The sequence below is a fragment of the Colias croceus genome, chromosome 22 (assembly GCF_905220415.1).
Source record: "Colias croceus chromosome 22, ilColCroc2.1".
NCBI classification, from domain to species: Eukaryota; Metazoa; Arthropoda; class Insecta; order Lepidoptera; family Pieridae; genus Colias; species Colias croceus.
In genome coordinates this window covers 242,543-270,255 of record NC_059558.1, presented here as the reverse complement: position 1 = coordinate 270,255, position 27,713 = coordinate 242,543, and the positions used below count along the sequence as shown (strand labels likewise).

Sequence of the window (27,713 nt, the reverse complement as noted above, 5' to 3'; positions counted from 1 at the left end):
ACGCATTTTCCGGATATTTTCTAGATATTTTCCAGGCATTTTCCAGGCATTTTCTGAACATTTCCCTGACATTTCCCTGACATTTCCCTAACATTTCCCTGACATTTTACGGAGATTTTCCAGGCATTTTCCACGCTTTTTCCGGACATTTTCACGCAATTCCGGGGATTTTCCAGGCATTTTCCAGACATTTTCCTGACATTTTCCGGGAATTTTCCAGGCATTTTCCACGCTTTTCCCGGATATTTTCCAGACATTTCCCTGGCATTTTCCGGAGATTTTTCAGGCATTTTCCACGCTTTTCCCGGATATTTTCACACATTTTCCGGGGGATTTCCCAGATATTTTACAGGCATTTTCCGGATATCCCCGGAAAATGCCCCGGATTTCCGGAAAGTACGTAAGTTTTTTAGCTTAGATTAGTAATAAATTCTATTAACAATTCTATGAATTGTTTATGGTAGTACGTGTTTACTAAATAATTGTATGTAAAGTAGTAACTACTATGCAGTCGCTATTCCACGCGGACGAAGTCGCGGGCACAGCTAGTAATTAATATTTAGCTACGAATACATTATTGGAACAACTTGCCAACTAATAGATTCGTGTAAACACACGAACAATAATAGCGTAAGTTATTGATATAACATTATGTTATATATTAATTCTGTACTAATATTATAAAGAGGAAAGGTTTGTATGTATGTATGGCTTTCACGCATAAACTAGGCTATATATACTATACTACACTATATATACTATATACTAGAACCGATTATAATGAAATTTAGCACACATATAGAGGGTAACTTGGATTAACACATAGGATAGGTTTTATCCCGTAAATCCCACGGGAACGGGAACTATGCGGGTTTTCCTTTGAAAACGCGGGCGAGAACGCGGGCGAGAACGCGGGCGAAAAGCTAGTATAGAATAAGTAGGTATGTGTGTATGGGGCAGATAACTGACTTACGTTTTTGAATAGATTGATCAGCCTATTTCTACTTTACTGCTTTTATTAAACAGCGATTTAATTTTTTGACACAAAATTTTAGTTAAAGTAATTATTTAAAAAATAACCCTTTGTAACTACATTTTGATAACTGGATACAATATTATTGCATATACTTAATTAAGTGCCGAGAGAGGTTTTCGTTTACCATTTAATTCCGATGGCAAAGCTTTCAATTTACTACATTACCGCAAATTAGTACGTATTTCCAGCGCTAAATTATCCTTTGTAACACTGCTATTCTAAATGGAATTAAATTATTTTATTCTTTTTATGAATATTTATATTTAAAAATGTAATATAATTATGAAGATAAGCTTATTTTTGGTTTTATGGCCTTCAAATGCTTTATAAATATAAAATCAGGCATCCGCCCCGGAATGGCGCGAAAGGATGCGGGTTCGAGTCCCGCCTCGTGATCGAATTTTTTCTATTCTTTATAAATTTATATTAATATAATTATAATTTAAAACCGAGTAAAAAGTAAAACAATATTCCTAACGCCTTTACAGTAACTATAATAAACTATATACCCAGTAGCGTGATTAACTGAATTTTTTTCAGGCGGAAAGATTTACAATTATGTTTCAAATTGCAAGAGATCTTAATATTTAGTGCCTTCGAATTATAGAAGGTATTGCCATTATTTTAGGTAGCAGTGAATTATCCCACAAGTTTCATAGACAACTCGCCAATAACCACACTACACACAACAAACATAGGTAAGCTCTTGTAAGACAGAGAGCAAAGAGCGAGCTATATTTCTCCTTCAAAGCAAGCAAACATCTCCGGCTGGCTGTCGCTATTTATCCTTGGCTTAGACGACGGGAACAAATGACTGGACTGAGTACAATCATACAAAAGTATAAGGATTAGAAATTATCCCGTGTCAATTAGGAGACGTTACAAAAATTGTGTAGGTTTAAGGAATTCTCTAACTCCTGTGACTTAGCGCACAACTTTTTGTGTAACTCTTATTTAAGTTTCAAAATGTAAATTAAGTAAAAAGTAATATACTGCTTATGTTGTTATAATATCTGCTATGTAAAAAAGTGTCCTCAATATTTGGGAGGTACAATCTATAACTATTAATATCAAGCCGAAGAGTTTGTTTCTTTGAACGCGCTAATATCACACACTAAAAACCCGCTTCAACTCATGAAATTATTGTATTGCTATCAATTGCCATCTTTAATTGATAAGTGTCAGTTTGAATTAAATCTGTGGGTCAAAATCGACTCCAAAGGCGTCATACAAAACTTACGGGCAGAAAGAATGCCCGACAGCATGGCTGAGTCTGACCCGATTGCCATGTAAATTCTCTATTTTTTTTAGTAATGTAAGTAATGTAATTAATGTAAGTGTGTATAACTTGTGGCAATAAATATTTTTTCTTTCTTTCTTTCAGGTGAAGCTTTTAAAAGCGTGTTAAAAATACATTGGACTTAGAACATTTTGAAGTTAGCAACATCAAACATTTCGATTTAGAAGTAATAGCCAGAAAAAAGCTTCCCATCCATCACTCACAGATAGATGGATGAAAAATACATTTGAGGTTAAATACGCTAATAAATACTCTGACCTACTTGGTAACGCTCAACTATCTTCCGCTAGGATCAAACTAGATCTTGTTAAGTTAAGAATAACTAAGATGTTAGGTTTTGTAACTTTGTTGAAGATTTTTTTACATTACACGGATTAAATGTAAAATGTAAGGATCGTAGGACGTATTTACTTTCTGTGATTTACAGTATGAGAAGTACATAACTATTATTAATAAAATTTACACAGATCTTATTATGATAAATCATTTATTATACCACATTTTAGAGCCACGCTCTATGCTAGTGCGAGAGAGAGGTAGAAATTGGATCATAAAACATGATTACTCGACAATAAATACGTATACACATAATAAAGTTTATTTTATGTATATAAACACATTGCACATAATATTAAGAAAACGAGTAGGATAACATATTAGACATAATAGTTGGAAATACTTTAGCTACATTGTTTAGTTTACTTAGAAACAATTACTAGGTATATTAACAATTTCGGATAATATTTACTAATAGAATATCGATATCTTTTGTACAAAAATGTTCTAAGCGAATAAAAATGTAATTCAGATTTAAATAAATATCTTTCTCTCAAGATCAGTAGCAAAGATCTCTTCTATTCAATCGAAAAACCACAAATATACTCTCGAATTTTTATTGCTATAAATAATAAAAGAGTCGTAAATTCTCACGTCATAAAATATATTGAAGAGTGTTATTTATACAACGAACGTGAAAATGTTTTTACTATATTTAATTTTATTTCCTTCAGTAAAATGTGAAGTTCTAAATAACAACGATTTGTCTGTGAACGATATTGCCAATACTCTGGTGTCTGTTCTCAATAATGAAGAAAGTTCTAGAATTAAAGAACTAAAAGATAAATTGAATGAAATATCCAAATATGTGGTGGATAAAGATAAAATTGAAGACCTACTGTTAGCAGAAACTAAAGCTACAGATTTAAATGAAACCAATTGCTATAAATCTCTCAATGAATCTGACAATATTAATTTATCCTACAGTAGTGAACCAAAGAACTTATACCTTAAACTGAAGGAAAAGATGAACAGAGATGATATAATGAAAATATTGTCGGAAAAAGCTGAAAGTGTGAAATTAGTAAAAGCAGCAAGACGAATGATAGAAAACGATCACGGAGCTAAATCATTTATTGATAATGATGTTGTTGATATCATCGTAGATAAGATGATAGCGGAGAAACCAAGAGATGATCATACATTTGAATTTAATAAGGGTGATAATAAGTATTGGGGTAAATAGATTAATTCTATACTAATATTATAAAGCTGAAGGGCTTATTTGTTTGAACGCACACTAATCTCAGGAACTACTGGTCCGATTTGAAAAATTCTTTCAGTATTAGGTAGCCAAATTATTGAGCAAGACTATAGGCTATATATGTACCATGAGCAAAGCCAGGGCGGACCACTTGTTAAAAATAAACAAATTAAGGAAAGCCCTGAAAAAAGTAAAGCGAAAATGAAACGTGTCTCCTGGGCATCGTAAATTAAAATTTCTGTATTTGTTAGTTATTTGTTGTTTAATTAGGCATTCGGTATTCCCAATTGGTCCTTCAAAATGTTATTACGTATGAAATAATAATATTATTTCATATTTCATGTTAATTCTAACAAACAAGCTTTACATGACAAGTATATGCGAACTACTTACAAGCTTCGAGAACCAAATCCTAAAGCTGTTTTTAAAATAACTCCTCCTGGTATAAACTTAAAAATCAGTTGCTGATTCATGCAACTTCGTGTATTCTCAAAACGAAAATCCTAGCTAGATTTTGCATTGCTGATACATTCCTATTGATTTCTATATGATGCTATAATGTAAACTCAAACTCAACAATTTATTCATCCAAACAGCCTTCTTATAGTAGCGCTTTTGGCTTGTCAAAATACGTTATAATAATATATGTTCCACTACGTAGGCCTATCTCTATGAATATACTATGTAACACAACAAAAAACATCAATATTATGAACCGCTAGTTCCCGGAATTAGCGCATTCAACTAAACAAACACGATCTATAATATTGGTATAGATGCTATGATGATTATAGGAATTCAATCACAAGACAATATCACATCACGTATTGTTCACAGCAACAGCTCATGTAGATACACTAATTGGATTCTCAGTTTATACAGCGTTGCATTGCATTTATTTTCATAATGCATTTTGTTAACTCTAATTAAGTTTTTGTGAGAGATGTTTTGTTGTTACTTTGTATGCGAATTTATTATTAGAGGGATTAACTCTTTGATTGATTTGTGCGTTTTCCTATACGCCTATTGTTTAATTAGAATTCCGAAACTAATTTTAAGTTAGCTTCAGTTCTGTAATTAATTACTGTAGACATACCTTCGTGCGTAATTTAATTCGGAGGTTTGCAACTTTTTATCGATTTAAAATTAAAACATATTTTATCTACCAAATACTTTTTTGTGTTTGACAAATACGTCTTAGTACTTTAATAAACTTATATGGCCAAGGCACACACATGTAGTGTAAAAATACGGTGTTGAATAATCGAAAGGCGAGAAACCTTAATCATCGCAGTTCTTTAATTTAAATTATATCTATGAAGGTAGACCGTACGCCCTTTCATTTGCTATTTATTTTCATGCTTCGAGAAAGAAGACATTTTTTGTATGGTGGAAGTATGTCACTGATTTGCATGCTTCGTGTTAGAAATAAATAAAACATAATTCCAATAGAATTATATAAAGACTGGCTGGTATTATTATTATAGGTTTTGTTCTCGCAATAAGAACTTTTTAATATTGCAAACACATTATGTACTTCAACATCTATTAAATTACCAAGATGCTTGATTTAAGTTATTCGTCGTCATGTTTTGTAATGGTTTAAACGTTAATGATGATTCCATTTATAGTAATAGTGATTATGATGATGATGACGATGACGATGATGACGATGACGATGGTGATAGTAAAGTACAATTTCCCTCAGATCCTCAAGGCGAGTTAGAAGACCTAAAGCAGTACCACCAACACGACGGTCGGAGGATCTTCAAGGGTGAGCGGACCACAATCAAGCACTACCCCTTCATGGCTTCTATTCATGTGATGGGGAGGTTCTGGTGTGGTGGAGTACTGTACTGGCACGATCTGGTGCTGACGTCAGCGTCTTGTTTGCAATTGTGAGTGTTTTAGTAATTTTTATTGTTATCGTCTTGGACATAATATGTTGTTTTTATGTCGTTAAGGTCGTTGCTGTACGCTATTTTGAGATAATTTTAAAATGCGTATAAATAAAAAGGTTCTGCCTTGAAAAATATTTACAGGATAATGCAGTGATTATTAAATAGTTTTAAGATTAAAATATGAAGTTACTTTTCTTATTCCTTGTAAACATAATTTTGAAAACTTTATTCGAAAATTATTAATAACATGGTTATATATATTTTATAATTTATTAGGATGCACAATAACCGATTCTTCAGAGAGAACCCAAAAGCCTTGTATGTGAGAATTGGAAGCAACCATAGCAGGATAGGAGGAGAATCTATACACGCACTAGAAGTAAGAAATTTCATATTACTACCTTGTAAAATATTGCATTTTTATTCCTTTCGTTGAAATTGTTAAAATGCCAATTTTATTGAAAACAGAGCCTTTATACATTAAAACTGTTTTATTTGCAAAGCATATTCCAAAAACATGAAATGAAATTTTGTAAATAAAAATCATTTTTAGTCGCTGCTCGCGGAAAATGGTAAACATTATCCATGCACTATTTATTTGTTTAAATTATCGGAGTACAGAGAATATATAGATTTTATCCATATTCATTGAGCCAGTTAACGGAATTCATCACAGACAACAAGTTACATATTTGTAATAATTATGAAGTCTGAATAACTTACTAAATTTTGTATTAATGATTTGTAAATAGTTACATAATCGACCATAGGGTCGATGAATGAAAACAGCTATTATTGTTTCTTGATTTTATTTGAGGAGAATGAAATAAAAAGAAGTATAACAGGCACCTTAAAGAACAAGCTGTCAATAACATGATTTGCAATGAACAAGGTCACATGCAAAGCTAGTATATCTCGTCTTAAATAGGTCTTCTTCCACCCCGGCTACAACCCTCGCAGCTTGAAGCACAACATTGCAATAATAAGATTACGACGGCATCTTTTCTTTGGCTACCACCGAGTGCCCAAGATCATCAACCTTTCGCCCAGTTCTGAGGGTCTTGCGCCTACTTCTGAAGTACTGGTTTTGGGATGGGGTGTTACTAAGGTAAGGAATAATTTGTGTATGATGATGGACGAAAAATGTTCCATGACTAAAATAATGATATAAGAAAAAAGGAATTATAATTTAAGTACGAAAAAATTGACCTAATTTGCGGTTAACACCTAGTTACGTATTAACTCGATTATTTGTTCCCAAGAGTATAAATGTTTTCGATTATTCAAGATCTACCGAGCCGAGTAATTAACAAAGCGGTTTACCAGGAATTGGTTCATTTACAAGCCGCCAAAGCGATCTGACAATATGCTAATGTTGAAATTCACTTTAATTTCAGTTTTATTTATAGTAAACTGATTATTGAAATCAGATTATCGGATGAGAAATTTAATATTAATTTTATTATTTTAAGATTAAATAGAATTGTTGAGCTTATAGTATGTCCAAATATTTGGTAAATAGCAAGAGAAAAATCAATGGGAAGGCAGGATATGACCGTTTATCATGTGTCAGACAGTTTTATGGTCAGTTTTTGTTCCACTAGACCAATACAAAATCGCTGGACATAATGGCGAGATAAGTGGTCTTTATACGGTCATTCTTCAGTTCAAGTTCACTTATAAAACATTCCTGGACAATAGTTTACTTTATTAATTGGTAGCATTATTCTAGATGTCACAAAGGCTGGCGTACGAGCCTGTTTTTCTGAATAGGAAGTTCTTGCCCATCTATCCGAACGTTTTCTGCAAGGAAATATATGGCGAGTAAGTAGAATTAGTTATCTTAAATTAATAATTATTTAGGTTAAACTGCACTCACACACCAGTAAAATAAGCTAAGGTTTTGTCTAGCTAACATATATAGGTTCCAATCCAAATCGTATACTATGCTATGTTATGTAAAATAACTTAAGTGTCTGAAAGAAATTTAATTGATTGATATGACAACATCTCGTATATAATTAGTAACTGATTAAAAAATTTTAGTCCACTTTACAAATTATTACCTGCAATGTCTATTTTAAACTTCACATTCATATTTAATGGTCACCAGATTTTCTCCAGCTCTACGCTTGCGTAGAAATAAGATATAGAAATAATTTTCCACTTCCATAGAAATGAAATAAGATTTGTAGCGATGAGCTTCAAATTGCTTAAATCTAAATTTATTCATAAATCTTATCAGGCTTTCGCTTAATCGTATATATATAGATATCTCCATGGGCACTATGTTGATCAAACGTGCCATATAGTTAGTAATTATTTGATCCGTTTTCACTTGTTGATCCGGTTGGTATTTGTGGATCCATTGCCACACCACCGTCCGTATGTGGATCCGAACGGAGCCACAAGTGTCACCATCAGTAATAATAATAATTACGTGCTTTTTATACAAATCCACCATTTTTGCGTTTTAGCTCTTGTTGATCCGATTCAAATGAGCCAATCAGAGCCCACCGAGCTCAGCCATTGGTCGCTTGCGGCCTTAGCCATTTGAAGGTTTAAAGACATTTATTCCCGTTATAGAAACGTATGTTGCCGTTCGCCTTACATAATTTGTTCGGATCTTCGGGAGGGCAAGATAGCTAGCTCGTCTATTAGGATAGTGGCGATTTTATGTTGAGATTATGATATTTGTATTTATGTTTTTATGTAGCGCTTTGCGGATGAACATACACGTATTTTATAAAAGTATAATTATTGTTTTAAATTCATTATTTTAGTGTCGTCGTAGATTTTATTTGTAGAAGTTAAAAAGAATAGTTAAAGATAGTTTTAATGATTTTATTATGTAAAATTTGGAGTGGCGCTAATTTATTTTTGTAAGCACTCCCCCATACTTCTATTAAATACATTACGTGCGGCTTTACTAACGTGTTGTAGATGGTGTGGCGTAATTTATGAGGAATGCAAGAAGTAATATTACGCAGAGATCTAAGAAGTGCTGATAATTTATTTTTTAGGTGGTCGATGTGATAATTCCATTTCAGAGAGCTGTCGATTCACAAACCTAGGTGTTTCTCGTGGGTTTTATGTTCTAATACAACACCGTTAATTTTAAGTGGAGCGTGTGGTGGAATAATTTTGTTATGAGCTTTGAATTTAGATATATTTATTTTTAGTAGATTGCATTGAAATCATTTATTTAATTTATTTAAATCATTTTGTGCTTGCGCTATCATATCATGTATAGAGGGACCGAAATAAAACAGACAGGTGTCATCCGCATAAAGTGTTAGGTGACCATTTAGCTTTAAATCTTGTAAATTATTAATATAAATTAAAAAAAGGCAATGGGCTAGAATCGAACCTTGCGGTATGCCACATGTAATTGGTAAGGGAATGCTATCGTGGTTATCTATTTTAACTATTTGTGATTGATTTTTTTAAATATGATTTCAGCATATCTAGTGCTTTACCATTAATGTTAATGGATGTTAATTTCTTTATTAAAAGTTCGTGAGAAGGCCTTTTGTAGGTCAATGAACACCCCCAAAACTATATTGTTTGCGTCAATGTTCTGTTTTATTTTAAATAGTTAGGTCCATAGTCGCTGACAGAGTGTTACTTTTTGGCTTAAATCCGTATTGACGCACTGTTATAAAAATTAATGAGTCTAAATATTTTTCTAATCTCGTGTGTAAAATATTCTTCAATATTTTTGACAATACTGGCAAAACCGAAATTGGCCTATAGTTACCAGGTTCAAATTTTGAGCCACTCTTACAGATAGGAGTTACCTTCACTATTTTTAACGAGTCCGGAAAATGTCTTTGACTTATGGCTTGGTTAAAACAGTCGCTTAAGGTATGATTTAATTTTTCTTTGATGCATTTAATTGCTTTTGTAGTATTAATACTATCAAGACCTGTACTACAGTTTGAATTAAGGTTATTTATAATTATATATTTTTACTGGCTTCGGTAGGTCTGAACTTATTAGTGAGGTAATTTTTAAAATTTCGTAGTTGTCTTTAGATTTCCTCTCCTCTGAATTATAAGATGTCGATTCTGGGAAACCAGCAAAAATTACATTTTTTTCGTGGCTCTTTCTGTCCCGTAGTTCCTTGATTAAGTTTTAATTTATATGAAGTTGATTTTTAGACGTAAAACCCGATGGGTTGGCTGACTGATTTATTGATTGAAGATTTAATTCCAGTGATTTTATTTTACTCTCACCCTGGTTTATCTGGGATTCTAATTGAGAAATAGTACTCTTCAATATGTTTTGTTCAGTACCTAATTATCATACATGCTGATGACTTAATTTCATTGATTTGATTCGTATTTTGGCGAATTAAATTCAAGGATTGTTCGTTGGACAATTTAATTTCGGTAATTTGTGTTTTTACCTCAGAAATGTTTTAATGAATTTTGTTTACTATTTGTTCATTTGAGCATACATATTTTTCAAGTAATGTAATAATACGGCTCAACTCGGACCGAATATCCTTCATATCATCACTAAATCTGCAATCTTGTTCTAGCGGTTGTTTCCGTTTTCTGTAAGTAATTTGAGTATCAGTTGGCGTAGAACTCGTAGAAAACGAACTTAGCTTCGATAGATCGGGATGCGATCCACCGGCAGTACCCACTGCACCACTGCTGGTTAAACGTGTTGGCGATCTGCGTACACTCATATTTACTCCGTAATGGATAATTTGTGCAGGAATATGAGTCGTCATTTGTTTGACCTAAATCTAACATTTTAATTATTTTATCAGATTGATATCAGAATCAGGGCATAGGCGAACGCTACACGTTAATAAATATTATGATAATTATCTTGATATTTACTGATGATTCAAGAGGTAGGTTGTTATTTGTAGGATGCATACTACTTGAGAATTATCACCGTCACTGTATGATTTTTTGCTAGCCCTAATTTCATATCCCCATGTCGATGTCATGCAAGTGCATAATATAAATGGAACAGATCAACATACGACTTATGATTTGGTATATAAAACGGAGTCAAGAGGTGTTTGAGCATTTCAAAATTTGAACCGTTACGGAGTCGAGTTCGTCTAGTCTAGGCGGATTTAGCAATGTATGGAACATTACCTAACTATAATATGTTTGTATACGGAGCCAACAAATACTGTAGGGTTTACGAAAAATAATCTATGTTACTTAATATACAGTTTCGTTTTGTCGGATCAAATAAAGCTGTAATTTTGATAATATAAATGGATCTGATCAACATACGACTTTGGATTTGGTATATAAAACGGAGCCAACAAGTGTTTATGGGTTTCTGAATTTCGGCCGTTACGGAGTCGATTCAGTTCAAGATCTTAGCAATAAAAATGTTGAGTATATCAATTTCTCCATGAATACGTATGGCAACGTCGCCCAAAAATTTGCGCCAATGCCACTCCGGGCAAGATCTATGCAACCGGAGTCGAGTTATATGGGGGAAAAGGTGGAGTCGGCAATGCATGGCAGTCGGGCTGGATCAACTTAGTGCCCAGGTTGGTATTTATATATATATATATATAGATATCTCCACGGGCACTATGTTGATCAAACGTGCCATATAGTTAGTAATTATTTGATCCGTTTTCACTTGTTGATCCGGTTGGTATTTGTGGATCCATTGCCACATCACCGTCCGTATGTGGATCCGAACGGAGCCACAAGTGTCACCATCAGTAATAATAATAATTACGTGCTTTTTATACAAATCCACCTTTTTTGCGTTATAGCTCTTGTTGATCCGATTCAAATGAGCCAATCAGAGCCCACCGAGCTCAGCCATTGGTCGCTTGCGGCCTTAGCCATTTGAAGGTTTAAAGACATTTATTTCCGTTATAGAAACGTATGTTGCCGTTCGCCTTCCATAATTTATTCGGATCTTCGGGAGGGCAAGATAGCTAGCTCGTCTATTAGGATAGTGGCGATTTGATGTTGAGATTATAATATTTGTATTTATGTTTTTATGTAGCGCTTTGCGGATGAACATACACGTATTATAAAAGTATAATTGTTTTAAATTCATTATTTTAGTGTCGTCGTAGATTTTATTTGTAGAAGTTAAAAAAGGATAGCTGTTAAAGATAGTTTTAATGATTTTATTTTGTAAAATTTGGAGTGGCGCTAATTTATTTTTGTAAGCACTCCCCCATACTTCTATTAAATACATTAGGTGCGGCTTTACTAAGGTGTTGTAGATGGTGTGGCGTAATTTATGAGGAATGCAAGAAGTAATATTACACAGAGATCTAAGAAGTGCTGATAATTTATTTTTTAGGTGGTCGATGTGATAATTCCATTTCAGGGAGCTGCCGATTCGCAGATCTAGGTTATAATTTTGTTATGAGCTTTGAATTTAGATATATTTATTTTTAGTAGATTGCATTGAAACCATTTATTTAATTCATTTTGTGCTTGCGCTATCATGTCATGTATAGAGGGACCAAAATAAAACAGACAAGTGTCATCCGCATAAAGTGTTAGGTGACCTTTAGCTTTAAATCTTGTAAATTATTAATATAAATTAAAAAAAAGCAATGGGCCTAGAATCGAACCTTGTGGTATGTCATATGTAATTGGTAAGGGAATGCTATCGTGGTTATCTATTTTAACTATTTGTGATCGATTTTTTAAATATGATTTCTGCTTTACCATTAATGTTAATGGATGTTAATTTCTTCATTAAAAGTTCGTGAGAAACGGTATCGAAGGCCTTTTGTAGGTCAATAAACACTCCCAAAACTATATTGTTTGCGTCAATGTTCTGTTTTATTTTAATAGTTAGGTCCATAGTCGCTGACAGAGTGTTACTTTTTGGCTTAAATCCGTATTGGCGCACTGAAATAAAATTAAATGAGTCTAAATATTTTTCTAATCTCGTGTGTAAAATCTTCTCCAATATTTTTGACAATACTGGCAAACCGAAATTGGCTTATAGTTACCAGGTTCAAATTTTGAGCCACTCTTATAGATAGGAGTTACCTTCGCTATTTCTAAAGAGTCCGGAAAACGTCTTTGACTTATGGCTTGGTTAAAACAGTCGCTTAAGCTATGATTTAATTTTTCTTTGATGCATTTAATTGCTTTTGTAGTATTACCATCAAAACCTGTACTACAGTTTGAATTAAGGTTATTTATAATTATATATTTTTACTAGCTTCGGTAGGTCTGAACTTATTAGTGAGGTAATTTTTTTAAATTTCGTAGTTGTCTTTAGATTTCCTCTCCTCTGAGTTATAAGATGTCGATTCTGGGAAACCAGCAAAAAATTACATTTTTTTCGCGGCTCTTTCTGTCCCGTAGTCCCTTGATTAAGTTTTAATTTATATGAAGTTGATTTTTAGACGTAAAACCCGATGGGTGATTTATTGATTGAAGATTTAATTCCAGTGATTTTATTTTACTCTCACCCTGGTTTATCTGGGATTCTAATTGAGAAATTAAGTAGCAGTAATTATCATACATGCTGAATGCTGATGACTAATTAATTTCATTGATTTGATTCGTATTTTGGCGAATTAAATTCAAGGATTGTTCGTTGGACGATTTAATTTCGGTAATTTGTGTTTTTACCTCAGAAATGTTTTCATGAATTTTGTTTACTATTTGTTCATTTGAGCATACATATTTTTCAAGTAATGTACTAATACGGCGGCTCAACTCCGACCGAATATCCTTCATATCATCACTACATCTGCAATCTTGTTCTAGCGGTTGTTTCCGTTTTCTGTAAGTAATTTGAGTATCAGTTGGCATAGAACTCGTAGAAAACGAACTTAGCTTCGATAGGTCGGGATGCGATCCACCAGCAGTACCCACTGCACCACTGCTGATTAAACGTGTTGGCGATCTGCGTACACTCATATTTACTCCGCAATGGACAATTTGTGCAGGAATATGAGTCGTCATTTGTTTGACCTAAATCTAGCATTTTAATTATTTTATCAGATTGATATCAGGATATCAGAATCAGGGCAAAGGCGAACGCTACACGTTAATAAATATTATGATAATTATCTTGATATTTACTGATGATTCAAGAGGTAGGTTGTTATTTGTAGGATGCATACTACTTGAGAATTATCACCGTCACTGTATGACGAAAGGTTAGTCCTAATATCTATCTTATTAGGGTTCCGTATTTTTAGTTTCACAACGTTTTCTATAAGTTTCAATTGAATTACGGTCGACTTCTTCAACTTCCATAAGACTCAGGAGATTTTTTGCTTGCCCTAATTTCATATCCCCATGTCAATATCATGCAAGTGCATATAAATGGAACAGATCAACATACGACTAATGATTTGGTATATAAAACAGAGTCAAAAAGTGTTTAAGCATTTCAAAATTTGAACCATTACGAAGTCGAGTTTGTCTAGTCTAGGCGGATTTAGCAATGTATGGAAGTATTTTCTAGGGTTTGATTTTACGCGAGTATTATACATTTAGAAATTAAAGACTTTTTAACGGATTTTAAACGCGATTTATTCATTCTATTATTTTCCCGACGTTTCGAACACTTTACAGCGAGCGTGGTCACGGGGAGACTGAGATGTTGTACGTCTTGATGGTCATTCAAAAATTGTTATTTGTGAACTACCTCCACCTATTCCTCCGTAGTTGGTATCTGGAGTATTTTTCCGGATGTTGGCAGTATTGGCTGATCGTGTCTTCTAGTCTTTTGGTACGTTTGACATGGGATTTTAAATTCTTAATAACAGGATCCCAGGTGTTAGAAAGTTTCAAACCATCTTCTCTATTGAAATTTGGATGTTTTTTAATTTCAATAGCCTCGCGCACAAGTCTTGGAAAAAATTTATTTTCTCTGGCAAGGATTTGTGGTTGGTCAAATCTTATGAAGTGGTTGTTGTCCAGTGTGTGTTCACATACCGCAGACTTCTTGTGACGCCGATGCTTGATATCCGCAATGTGCTCCTTCAGTCGGTTAGCAATGCTTCTTTTTGTTTGGCCGATGTATGAGAGACCACAGTCACAGTCTAACTTGTACACGCCTGCATCTTGTAGAGGAATATTACTTTTAATTGGTCTCAAGAAATTCAATTAAATTTCAATTAAAACTTCAATTAAAACTATATATAAGCCGCATAAGAAGATAAACCAATTCTTGAGACCAATTAAAAGTAATATTCCTCTACAAGATGCAGGCGTGTACAAGTTAGACTGTGACTGTGGTCTCTCATACATCGGCCAAACAAAAAGAAGCATTGCTAACCGACTGAAGGAGCACATTGCGGATATCAAGCATCGGCGTCACAAGAAGTCTGCGGTATGTGAACACACACTGGACAACAACCACTTCATAAGATTTGACCAACCACAAATCCTTGCCAGAGAAAATAAATTTTTTCCAAGACTTGTGCGCGAGGCTATTGAAATTAAAAAACATCCAAATTTCAATAGAGAAGATGGTTTGAAACTTTCTAACACCTGGGATCCTGTTATTAAGAATTTAAAATCCCATGTCAAACGTACCAAAAGACTAGAAGACACGATCAGCCAATACTGCCAACATCCGGAAAAATACTCCAGATACCAACTACGGAGGAATAGGTGGAGGTAGTTCACAAATAACAATTTTTGAATGAACATCAAGACGTACAACATCTCAGTCTCCCCGTGACCACGCTCGCTGTAAAGTGTTCGAAACGTCGGGAAAATAATAGAATGAATAAATCGCGTTTAAAATCCGTTAAAAAGTCTTTAATTTCTAAATGTATGGAAGGTTAACTAACTATAATATGTTTGTGTACGGAGCCAACAAATACTGTAGTGTTTACGAAAAATTAATCTACGTTACTTAATATACAGTTTCGTTGTGTCGGATCAAATAAAGCTGTAGTTTTGATAATAATATAAATGAATGTGATCAACATACGACTTTGGATTTGGTATATAAAACGGAGCCAACAAGTGTTTATGGGTTTCTGAATTTCGGCCGTTACGGAGTCGATTCAGTTCAAGATCTTAGCAATAAAAATGTTGAGTATATCAATTTCTCCATGAATACGTTTGGCAACATCGCCCAAAACTTTGCGCCGTTGCCACTCCGGGCAAGATCTATGCAACCGGAGTCGAGTAATATTGGGGTAAAGGTGGAGTCAGGAATGCACGGCAGTCGGGCTGGATCAACTTAGTGCCCAAGTTGGTATTTATATATATATATATATATATATATATATATATATATATATATATATATATATATATATATATAGATATCTCCACGGGCACTATGTTGATCAAACGTGCCATATAGTTAGTAATTATTTGATCCGTTTTCACTTGTTGATCCGGTTGGTATTTGTGGATCCATTGCCACACCACCGTCCGCATGTGGATCCGAACGGAGCCACAAGTGTCACCATCAGTAATAATAATAATTACGTGCTTTTTATACAAATCCACCTTTTTTGCGTTTTAGCTCTTGTTGATCCGATTCAAATGAGCCAATCACAGCCCACCGAGCTCAGCCATTGGTCGTTTGCGGCCTTAGCCATTTGAAGGTTTAAAGACATGTATTCCCGTTTTAGAAACGTTCGCCTTCCATAATTTGTTCGGATCTTCGAGAGGGCAAGATAGCTAGCTCGTCTATTATGATAGTGGCGATTTGATGTTGAGATTATAATATTTGTATTTATGTTTTTATGTAGCGCTTTGCGGATGAACATACACGTATTATAAAAGTATAATTGTTTTAAATTAATTATTTTACTGTCGTCGTAGATTTTATTTGTAGAAGTTAAAAAAGGATAGTTAAAGATAGTTTTAATGATATTTTTTTTTGTAAAATTTGGAGTGGCGCTAATTTATTTTTGTAATCACTCCTCCAGACTTCTATTAATACATTAGGTGCGGCTTTACTAACGTGTTGTAGATGGTGTTGCGTAATTTATGAGGTATGCAAGAAGTAATATTACGCAGAGATCTAAGAAGTGCTGATAATTTATTTTTTAGGTGGTCGATGTGATAATTCCATTTCAGAGAGCTGCCGATTCGCAAATCTAGGTTATTTCTCGTGGGTTTTATGTTCTAATACAACACGGTTAATTTTAAATGGAGCGTATGGTGGAATAATTTTGTTATGAGCTTTGAATTAAGATATATTTATTTTTAGGAGATTGCATTGAAACCATTTATTTAATTCATTTTGTGCCTGCGCTATCATGTCATGTATAGAGGGAACAAAATAAAACAGACAAGTATCATCCGCATAAAGTGTTAGGTGACCATTTAGCTTTGAATCTTGTAAATTATTAATATAAATTAGAAAAAGCAATGGGCCTAGAATCGAACCTTGTGGTATGCCACATGTAATTGTTAAGGGAATGCTATCGTGGTTATCTATTTTAACTATTTGTGAAATATTTATCGATTTTTTAAATATGATTTCAGCATATCTAGTGCTTTACCATTAATGTTAATGGATGTTAATTTCTTTATTAAAAGTTCGTGAGAAACGGTATCGAAGGCCTTTTGTAGGTCAATAAACACTCCCAAAACTATATTGTTTGCGTCAATGTTCTCTTTTATTTTAATAGTTAGGTCCATAGACGCACTGAAGTAAAATTAAATGAGTCTAAATATTTTTCTAATCTCGTGTGTAAAATCTTCTCCAATATTTTTGACAATACTGGCAAAACCGAAATTGGCTTATAGTTACCAGGTTCAAATTTTGAGCCACTCTGATAGATAGGAGTTACCTTCGCTATTTTTAACGAGTCCGGAAAACGTCTTTGAATTATGGCTTGGTTAAAACAGTCGCTTAAGGTATGATTTAATTTTTCTTTGATGAATTTAATTGCTTTTGTAGTAATACCATCAAGACCTGTTCTACAGTTTGAAGTATGTTTTTAAGCTTATTTATAATTAAGTATATAATATCTTTACTGGCTTCGGTAGGTCTGAACTTATTAGTGAGGTAATTTTTAAAATTTCGTAGTTGTCTTTAGATTTCCTCTCCTCTGAGTTATAAGATGTCAAAACTGGGAAAATTGATTTTTAGACGTAAAACCCGATGGGTTGGCTCATGGCTGACTGATTTATTGATTGAAGATTTAATTTCAGTAATTTTATTTTACTCTCACCCTGGTTTATCTGGGATTCTAATTGAGAAATAGTACTCTCCAATATGTTTTGTTCAGTAATTATCATACATGCTGATGACTTAATTTCATTGATTTCATTCGTATTTTGGCGAATTAAATTCAAAGATTGTTCGTTGGACGATTTAATTTCGGTAATTTGTGTTTTTACCTCAGAAATGTTTTCATGAATTTTGTTTACTATTTGATCATTTGAGCATACATATTTTTCAAGTAATGTAATAATACGGCTCAACTCCGACCGAATATCCTTCATATCATCACTAAATCTGCAATCTTGTTCTAGCGGTTATTTTCGTTTTCTGTAAGTAATTTGAGTATCAGTTGGCGTAGAACTCGTAGAAAACGAACTTAGCTTTGATAGATCGGGATGCGATCCATCGGCAGTACCCACTGCATGTTGGCGATCTGCGTACACTCATATTTACTCCACAATGGATAATTTGTGCAGGAATATGAGTCGTCATTTGTTTCACCTAAATCTAAAATTTTAATTACCTACTTTATCAGATTAATGTCAGAATCAGGGCAAAGGCGAACGCTACACGTCAACAAATATTATGATAATTATCTTGATATTAACTGATGATTCAAGAGGTAGGTTGTTATTTGTAGGATGCATACTACTTGAGAATTATCACCGTCGCTGTATGACGAAAGGTTTGTCCAAATATCTTTCTTTTTAGGGTTCCGTATTTTTAGTTTCACAACGTTTTCTATAAGTTTCAATTGAATTACGGTCGACTTCTTCAACTTCCATAAAACTCAGGAGATTTTTGCTAGCCCTAATTTCATATCCCCATGTCAATGTCATGCAAGTGCATATAAATGGAACAGATCAACATACAACTTATGATTTGGTATATAAAACGGAGTCATGAAGTGTTTGAGCATTACAAAATTTAAACCGTTACGAAGTCGAGTTCCTCTAGTCTAGGTGGATTCAGCAATGTATGGAACGTTAACTAACTATAATATGTTTGTGTACGGAGCCAACAAATACTGTAGTGTTTACGAAAAATTAATCTACGTTACTTAATATACAGTTTCGTTTTGTCGGATCAAATAAAGCTGTAATTTTGATAATATAAATGGATCTGATCAACATACGACTTTGGATTTGGTATATAAAACAGAGCCAACAAGTGTTTATGGGTTTCTGAATTTCGGCCGTTACAGAGTCGATTCAGTTCGAGATCTTAGCAATAAAAATGTTGAGTATATCAATTTCTCCATGAATACGTTTGGCAACGTCGCCCAAAAATTTGCGCCGTTGCCACTCTGGGCAAGATCTATGCAACCGGAGTCGAGTAATATGGGGGGAAAGGTGGAGTCAGGAATGCACGGCAGTCGGGCTGGATCAACTTAGTGCCCAGGTTGGTATTTATATATATATATATATATATATATATATATATTATTAACGTCTACAGTCACATACATTATCTACAGTGTACAAGAATATAGTATCGTCTCTTACATTATCTACTCTACAAAAATTAATTCTCCAAACTATAATTCTACTTTTTTTTTTCAGTAAATTTATTTCGTCTACTATGTTCTGCGCTGGAACGATGACAACAGGGGAAGGTGCTTGTGATGTAAGAACATTTTTATGTATATTACTGATATGTATTGTCATAATCATTTCCATTATACTCGGGTACCATCACAAGGACGGCACCCGGTCCTTTGGAAGGCTTACGTCGGGGGTGGAGAGGTATCCCTGGACTTTAAACTTTTAATATACTATACTACTAATATTATCTATCTTACTAATATTATCATGAACATTAATATTAGCTATGTGATTGCTTTTAGCATTGTTGACTTCATCATAACAATTCTGAATTAAGATGTTTCAACATTCAGTTTAATCAACTATACTATTTTGTAGTTTGACTACTTCTATGAATTCATGTCTCTATTGTTACATGACTGGTGAAGGCTATTCCGTCTTTCGAAGAATAATTTAATTAATACGTAAAAAGTAATATAATTACTATCGTCCCAAGCTTTTAGCGTGAATTTTATACATCATTAGCTTTCCACCCGCGGCATCGCCCGCGCAGTCAAAGTAAAACCCGCATAGTTCCTGTTCCCGTGGGATTTCCGGGATAAAACCTATCCTATGTCCTTTCTCGGGTATCAAAATATATCTATACCAAATTTCATGCAAATTGGTTCAGTAGGTAAGGCGTGATTGAGTAACAGACAGACAGAGTTACTTTCGCATTTATAATATTAGTATGGAACATCATTAGTCTAAAGTAAATTCCAAGCACACTGCCTCCATTATCATAAATCTCAATTTCTTCCCAAATTCGAATTTATGATCATCTTACCTTAAAATTATGAATGCCATAATATCTTTAATTTTTTACTTGCACATTTACGAGTTCTTTCCTTACCTCAAGGAAGGAAGGAATTAGAAAAGTTTCCAAGTTCGTAACATCTAGTTGAGAGTTCTGTCGTTTTAGCAAAATTAAAACTAGCGAGCGAAGAAATACAAACTGCTGGCTTTATTTGCTTTATCTTCTAAACAATCTCAGCGCTAAGGATGCTGGGAAATTAATTTAAACTCTTCAACGCGCTACTCTTTTTTGCACAATGGAAAAAAAAAATGGTTTATTTTATTAAACTCCCTGGCACCTATGACTTAGTGCGTTTTAAATTAGATTGTTTATAGTCCTATCAAAATCTGCGTTGTTTTTTTTTGTTCTAGAGGAATGATCAAACTTATGCCAGATAATATTCGTATAATTATTGTATTGATAAATGTGCATTAAATAAAGAAGAAAAACTTAAAAAGAAAGAAGATTTAAAAATCGTGAATAATTAATAGAACTTTCATGATTATAAAAGACCAACAAAAAGGTATTTCAACGATAACATTAAAATACTGAAATCATGAAAATCCTTTACTCAAAGCACTAACAAACAACATGTATTTGTATGTTTGTATGTGCACACGCTTCGTTTTGTAAACATCAAATATTGAAATACAGTGCTTCTTGTGTTTGAATTTACTTGAGTTATCTATTATGTGTAGATATTTTAACGGATTTTAAACTTGATTTATTCATGAAGCTAACGTGATAAAGAGTAGCAGTTTAAAATATCTCAAGTATAAGAAATTACACACGAGGGCGGGTTAAATATTAGTTTGAATGTAATAAGAATGTACTGCGATTATACACAGCTACCTAATTGTTGTAGGTAGTTGATAACAAAACGCAGCAAATCAACGACTATTAAAAAAGTGAGGGTAGTTGGGTCAAACGTCGTATCAACAACGTCCGAGCCCCTAGGCACGATTCGCACGAATGCGCCACGAGTCAAAGGAAAGCGGCAATTTATAGTATTCGATAGCTAAGCATGTTCAGACATAAAATAATGACAACTACATTGACAACTATTCATCCCCAAAAATTAAATTAAAAGTTACGTCTAACACAAGATTAACATAAATTTTTAAATATTGAATGCAAAAGTCATTCAGGTAAACGTATAGAATATAGATGTATAGAATGCGAAAGACGTGTCACACGTGTGCTTATAATAATTATGATAGTGATGAGTAAAATTACAATTAGTTACATATTTAAAACTTTTTGATGGTGTAAAGATGAGCATGAAGATTAAAATGAGGATGATGAGAATGAGGATGGAGATGAGAATGAGGATGGGGATGAGTTTTAGCATTAGTATTACTACATCTTTACGATTTGATTACTTCAGCATGACGCCGGCGGGCCAGCAGTGCTAGCAGGCAAGCTGGTTGGTCTCATCTCCTTCGGGCCCGCGATCTGTGGGTACCCCAACGCGCCTACTGTGTTCACCCTGGTTGGAGCTTATATGGACTGGATTGAGAGTGTTAATGAAACTGTAAGTGTAGTTGTAGGATTTGGTTGTTTTTTAATGTCATTATTATAATATTTACAAATTTATATGAAAATCTATGTTTGTTGTGTTTGTGTGTGTGTGTATGTAATTGAATACAAACGTGGTAAACAATCACAGATTGGAAGTTCTTAATTTATAAACAAATATGAAAACTTATGTCTAGGTGTGTGGGCATGTCTGTTATTAAATTGAAACTTCATAGTCTTGAACAATTGTTTGCATTGAGTTGTTGGTCAAGGCTATTAAAATTTCATAATAAGGACCAAACTAAATTGTTACAATAAGGTTAAAACAATCAGACAATAATTGTACTACGGTGCATTTACATCAAACAAGCGAAAGCTCATTCTTACCCGACTATGTCAAATTCTTGTGTAAACACCTAAACAGCCGTAGAGCATTCTTTTTTCTTAATGCGTTCTAAAAGATTCTTAAAACAATAATGAATCCGAGTCCAAGTTTTCATTTACACTAAAAAATCAAGAAAGAATGCTCTTGCTTTAGCTGCTCTAGCTCTATGTTCGTTTGATGTAAATGCACCGTTATAGGTAAACGATTATTTATTTACCAAATAGTGAAAAAGCAGTAAAATTTACCTAGGTACCTCTTAATGTATCTGCACTTTTATAGCGTTCGATAAAAATTGGAATAAAAGAAGAGCTGAACTGAGTAATTTATTACAAATTCTTCAATATAAAAACAACATTAATCTTATTTCATCAGATGCCAGATTACTACAAAGGCAAGAAGCGAACAACAACCCCGGATCCCTTCACTCTGTTCGAAGACCTCAACTACAGTAAGATGAAGTTCAGCAAGTTCACAGCTGATGAGACCACGGTACTCCCGACCACCACGACACCGGCAGAGCGTCTGAGGAAACGAGTCGTGGAGGCTGATGAAGGATGGAGTCTTGATATGGATTAAATGATTTTTTCGTATATAGTTTTGTTGTTTTCAAGCCACACGCAAATAACAATGATATAAGAACTTCCGGCATCGCTCGCTTTATCAAACATAATATTATATACTTAAACCTTCCTCTTGAATCACTCTATCTATTAAATAAACTGCATAAAAATCCGTTGTATAGTTTTAAAGATCTAAACAAACATACAGACATTAGGAGAGACGCGGAAAGCGACTTTGCTTTATACTATGTAGTGATAATGATACTACAGTAAACTGTATGATAAACTAATTATTGTTCTTGCATTAAAAAGTTGTTATTGACAAAAACAAAATTAAATTTGAATAACATAAATATTTCTTCTTATTTATTAGATAGTTAATGATTAATGATTAAACACCAGGTATACAATAAAAATAATACAACCTGTTTATAATTTTCAACTTTATCGCGTTCATTTGCTGTACTTTTGATAAATGACACTTCGTGAATGATTGGTCGAGTTTGATTGTCAGTGATATGAAAACACGGTCAAAGTGGAATTTAATAGATTGGAATTTGTTGTTTATTTAAATTGGAAATCGAGTAAATAGAATTGACGCTTAAATTATTATATTTAGAGATATATTATATTACAGGGCATGTGCATTTACCAAATCACATATTATTTTCCAAAATCGATTTCATAAATTAATAGTTATTTAACAGAAGCGAAACCTCTCGTCATAAGTGTGTTTTTTTAATCTTTTGTATTAGTAATTCGTATAGCAATCACAAACTATTATTTTGTGAATGAAATAAACTAAAATTTGAATTTTTAATTATGTAACACAAAAGTTGATGAGATTTCTGTGCTCTGCAACATAGGAGATTTTTTTGTCAACACCAAGAAATCAAGCTCAGTATTTTTAGTACAATAGAACGTTATAATAATATATTCTTATACTGTGCAATTTATTTTAACAGAGGAGAATGTATGTTTATGTAGAGTGAAGGTCTTTTAGGGTAATAAAGCAATCAATCTTGTAAGCCTTCCACCATTCCTTATACCCAAGATTTTTAGTTACTATTGACTCTAACTTAATAAATAATACATTTTCAATATTACACTTATAAGGGATCAAGTTCGTATGTATGAGAAATGTTTGTAAAACTTTCCAGGATAGTATTAATCGGACTTACCTTATCTTTGTAACAAAGATGGATTAACAAAAAGGTTTTATATTCCTAAAACAAAAAGGAAAACGCTCGTAGAATTTCTGGAATCTTTTTCATTGTGAATATCAGCTCGGAGCTAGTTTATTGTAGTTTACATTTTGTGTATGAAAGATGAAACAACCAGCTTGTAAAAATGCAATTCGCTTGCAATCGTTGTATAAATAAGGTTTTTTGCAGAACAAGAAGACAAATATTATATACCTACTACTTACCTCTATATTATTATGAGGTATAGTGCCTAATTTTCCCAGTTCCTTTAGCATTTTAATATTTGTACGGTCAACAAAATAGGTATGTGTTTTACACGCTTGTATTAGCTTCACCTGTATGTTTGTACGTGTGTATGTAGGTAACGATCTCAACTCGAAATTGACAGATTTAATTGAAACTTTGTATACACAATACAACAATTTCATGACTTTAACAAGACTTTAACTTCATAAAGCGTGTTTCATTTATTTATTATTTGTGTTGAAACCAGTACTGTACATTTTACGACGTTATTCACAATATCTGTCTCCCTAAAATAACGGTAAAAGCGTATACAACGTAACACTTCGCGTGAGTTTTATTACTTCGAAAAGCAATTTCCGAATAAAATGAGTGAGAAAATAAACATCAAGACGGGATTATGACTGAAGGCTTTGAACTCGATTGTAGAAAATTCTGGAAATTTCTAGACTTGTCCCTTAAGCTCTGGATTCCTGGAATAACAGTATTGTAGTGAATGAAATATGATGGCGCATTTTTCAAATCCTTGTGTATTATGTACGCTTCAAGAATTGAACTTTTCAACATAACTTTTAGTTGGGTAGTATTAAATACAAGCAACAAATATAAGAACAATATTTAAGAATATACAGGGTGTCCCACTGTTGGTATACTTAGCTCAAAGGAGGTTATAGTTTTGCATTCGCTGAGTACGTAAAAAATACTTTTAAAATTCTAGACGCATTTTTTTAAATAGATGTATTCTTAAAACTCTATGTGTGTATACCCATAACATTCAACCCGCCCAGCTTTGCCACCAGCACGTGAGCTATCGTTTAAGATTATGTTTTCATAGACAAAATGCTCAGAGAAGCGGTATATGCCGGCTGCGCGAAGCTAGATAAGAAAACATGAATTTTCAGGAAAAATTTAGCAAAAAATTTTTGTTGTTTAAGTATTTTTAACGTGATCAGTGTATGCAAAACTACAAGTCCCTTCGCGCTTAGTATACCAATAGTGGGACACCCTGTAGAATTGATCATGAGGCTGGATCATGAAGCCTAGGAGGTGCATGGTTAGGTAGGTATTAAATAAAAACAATAATACAAAAGAAAAAAATATTTATTTAATGAAAATATGATATTGGAAAAATTAAACCTAAGAAATGTACAACAAATAAGTACAGGCTGTAACGTGATATGATGGCAATAAGTAAATGCTGACTTATAACTTAAATATTTTCTTTAACAGGAGAATAACATAATATACAATAACTTATACACTATTGAAAGAATAAACAAAGAAAATACATACATATTTCCAGATTAAAGAAAAACAATTAAACAGAATATTAAAAATAACAACAACAAATCAAAAATCTAATACCTAATATTATGTAAATAGAAATGCTCATTTTTTTCTGATGAAAAAGCAAACTCGATATTCACATTTTCCGAGCTAAAAATAGAACACTATAAGAGAAATTTAATAGAGAATACAATGTGTATCGCGAACAATAAACGGTTTCTTAAAATAAAACGAAAAGCTCAGAACAAATCGAGCGTCGCAGTTTTAAAATTATCTGCGAGGTATCCTGCTCCTGTACATGTCTTAAAGCATTATTATTTTCAGCGTGGAACAGTGACAGCGCTATATAGGTCGTATAGCGCTATCACTTTCACACACTAGTAATAATACTGCTATATAAGACATCATTGTAACCCGCTGAGCTCGTTGCAGTTACGTGCAGTATACCTGTAAAGTGACCATTATTTTGTGTCAAAACGGGACAGTGCGATAATATTTTGTACTTGTTTAAAACATAATAATATAAGAATACTTGACGGCGAAAAACTTTTGTATTAAAAAAACAGTAGTACAAAAAGGAGAGCGGGACGATTCCTTATAAATCGAAATGTCTGGTCATAGCATAGCTTAACGCTACATTTCTTTATAAAATAAATAAATCCATTCTAATATACTAATACTAATACTAATAATATTATAAATACGAAAGTAACTCTGTCTGTCTGTCTGTTACTCAATCACGCCTAAACTACTGAACATGAAATTTGGTATGGAGATATTTTGATACCCGAGAAAGGACATAGGTATTTTTATCCCGGGAAAATGACGCAATCTTGGAAATCCCACGGGAACCGGTTACCGGAACTATGCGGGTTTTTCTTTGACTGCGCGGGAGAAACGGCGGGAGGAAACCTAGTAAATTTATATGTACGTATGTTTCGTGCTTATTTTATAGGATTTTGAAATAGCTGAAAACATTGTACTTACAGTCGACGATATAATAAATGAGATCGGTCGTAAATTTCAAATGTTGTTATAATTTTGTTGTTTTCTTTAAAGGGATTAGCGAATACTCCCAACATTAATTTCAGTAATGTTATTAAAATTAATTGAAATAGACACTGATTTAATGAGATAATTTTAAGCGATAAGAGGTGTGATTAATTGCTTAAAACACAGGTTGATAACACAACCCTTCTCATCATTCATCTATTTGTTTGATATGCAAGTGTTTTTGTCTTATTTTAGATCAAAAAGAATGGTAGAAATGGAACAGTGTAATTATCTATTTGTATAGAAAGGCAGACACATAAGATTCTAGATAGATTTTATATTGGACTAGCTGCTCCGCGCGGTTTCACCTCCATGGCTCCACTCCTGTTGGTCATATCGTGATGATATATAGTCTATAAACTTCCTCGATAAATGAGCTTCCTAACACCGAAATATTTTTTTTAATCAGACCAGTAGTTTCCGAGATTAGCGCGTTCAAACAAACAAACAAACTCTTCAGCTTTATAATATTAGATAGCAATAATTGAATTCCACCTTCCTTGTCTAGACTACATAACAAGAAAACGTCCTTTAAAATTAACCCTTCGGGTCAACGTCCTGCCAGTTGATTTGCAATCGTAAAACAAATCGCTGACGCCAGCGCTTATTGCCCAATCAGGTTTTAGCGGTCTCTGGGGATATGACGAGACCTGCAAGGGGAAAGACCTTATACAAATGTAGTGAATATATATTGGATACGTGTCTCTTTTTGTTGACAAAATGTAGGGAAAGTAAACTAAAAGTATGTGAAAAGTAGGTGCTTATCTTTTTAATTTTATCATAATATTTTAGAAAAACATACATTGAACATGGCCACAGAATCAGTTAATGTAATAAACGCAAAAAGTAAAAGTGTAATTAGATGTTAATATAAGGATTAAGGCAGTAAATTTAATGTCTATCAAGTATTTTATTTATTGCATGTTTGCTTTCTCAAATACACTGTTCTTACTATGTATTAATATATACATAATAAATCTATAGCAGTTCACTTCAACAAACGACAAAGCCATACTAATATTATAAATGCGAAAGTAACTCTGTCTGTCTGTCAATCACGCCTTAACTACTGAACCAATTTGCATGAAATTTGGTATAGAGATATTTTGATGGTTTCTCGGGTGAGAAAGGACATAGGCTACTTTTTACCCCGGGACATAGGATAAGTTTTATC

General features: G+C 33.3%; 2 protein-coding genes across 3 annotated transcripts in view; one reads left to right on the top strand and one right to left on the bottom strand.

The window, feature by feature from the left end:
- Positions 1-27,713, bottom strand: part of LOC123701672 (inactive dipeptidyl peptidase 10) — a 305,461-nt gene that overhangs the window by 226,401 nt on the left and 51,347 nt on the right. The gene's annotated exons all lie outside the window — the stretch shown is intronic.
- On the top strand, positions 2,432-22,923 carry LOC123701671 (trypsin epsilon-like). 2 transcript variants are annotated; one of them, XM_045649161.1, is made up of 8 exons: positions 2,432-2,567; positions 5,585-5,774; positions 6,054-6,156; positions 6,706-6,885; positions 7,510-7,601; positions 19,472-19,535; positions 21,676-21,822; positions 22,564-22,923. In XM_045649161.1, exons 2-8 carry the CDS (start codon positions 5,683-5,685, stop codon positions 22,765-22,767), a joined length of 882 nt encoding a protein of 293 aa, XP_045505117.1. In that variant the 5' UTR covers positions 2,432-2,567; positions 5,585-5,682; the 3' UTR covers positions 22,768-22,923. The 2 variants fall into 2 exon arrangements, with proteins under 2 accessions (XP_045505117.1, XP_045505118.1); XM_045649162.1 differs by lacking the exon at positions 2,432-2,567 and adding an exon at positions 5,135-5,198.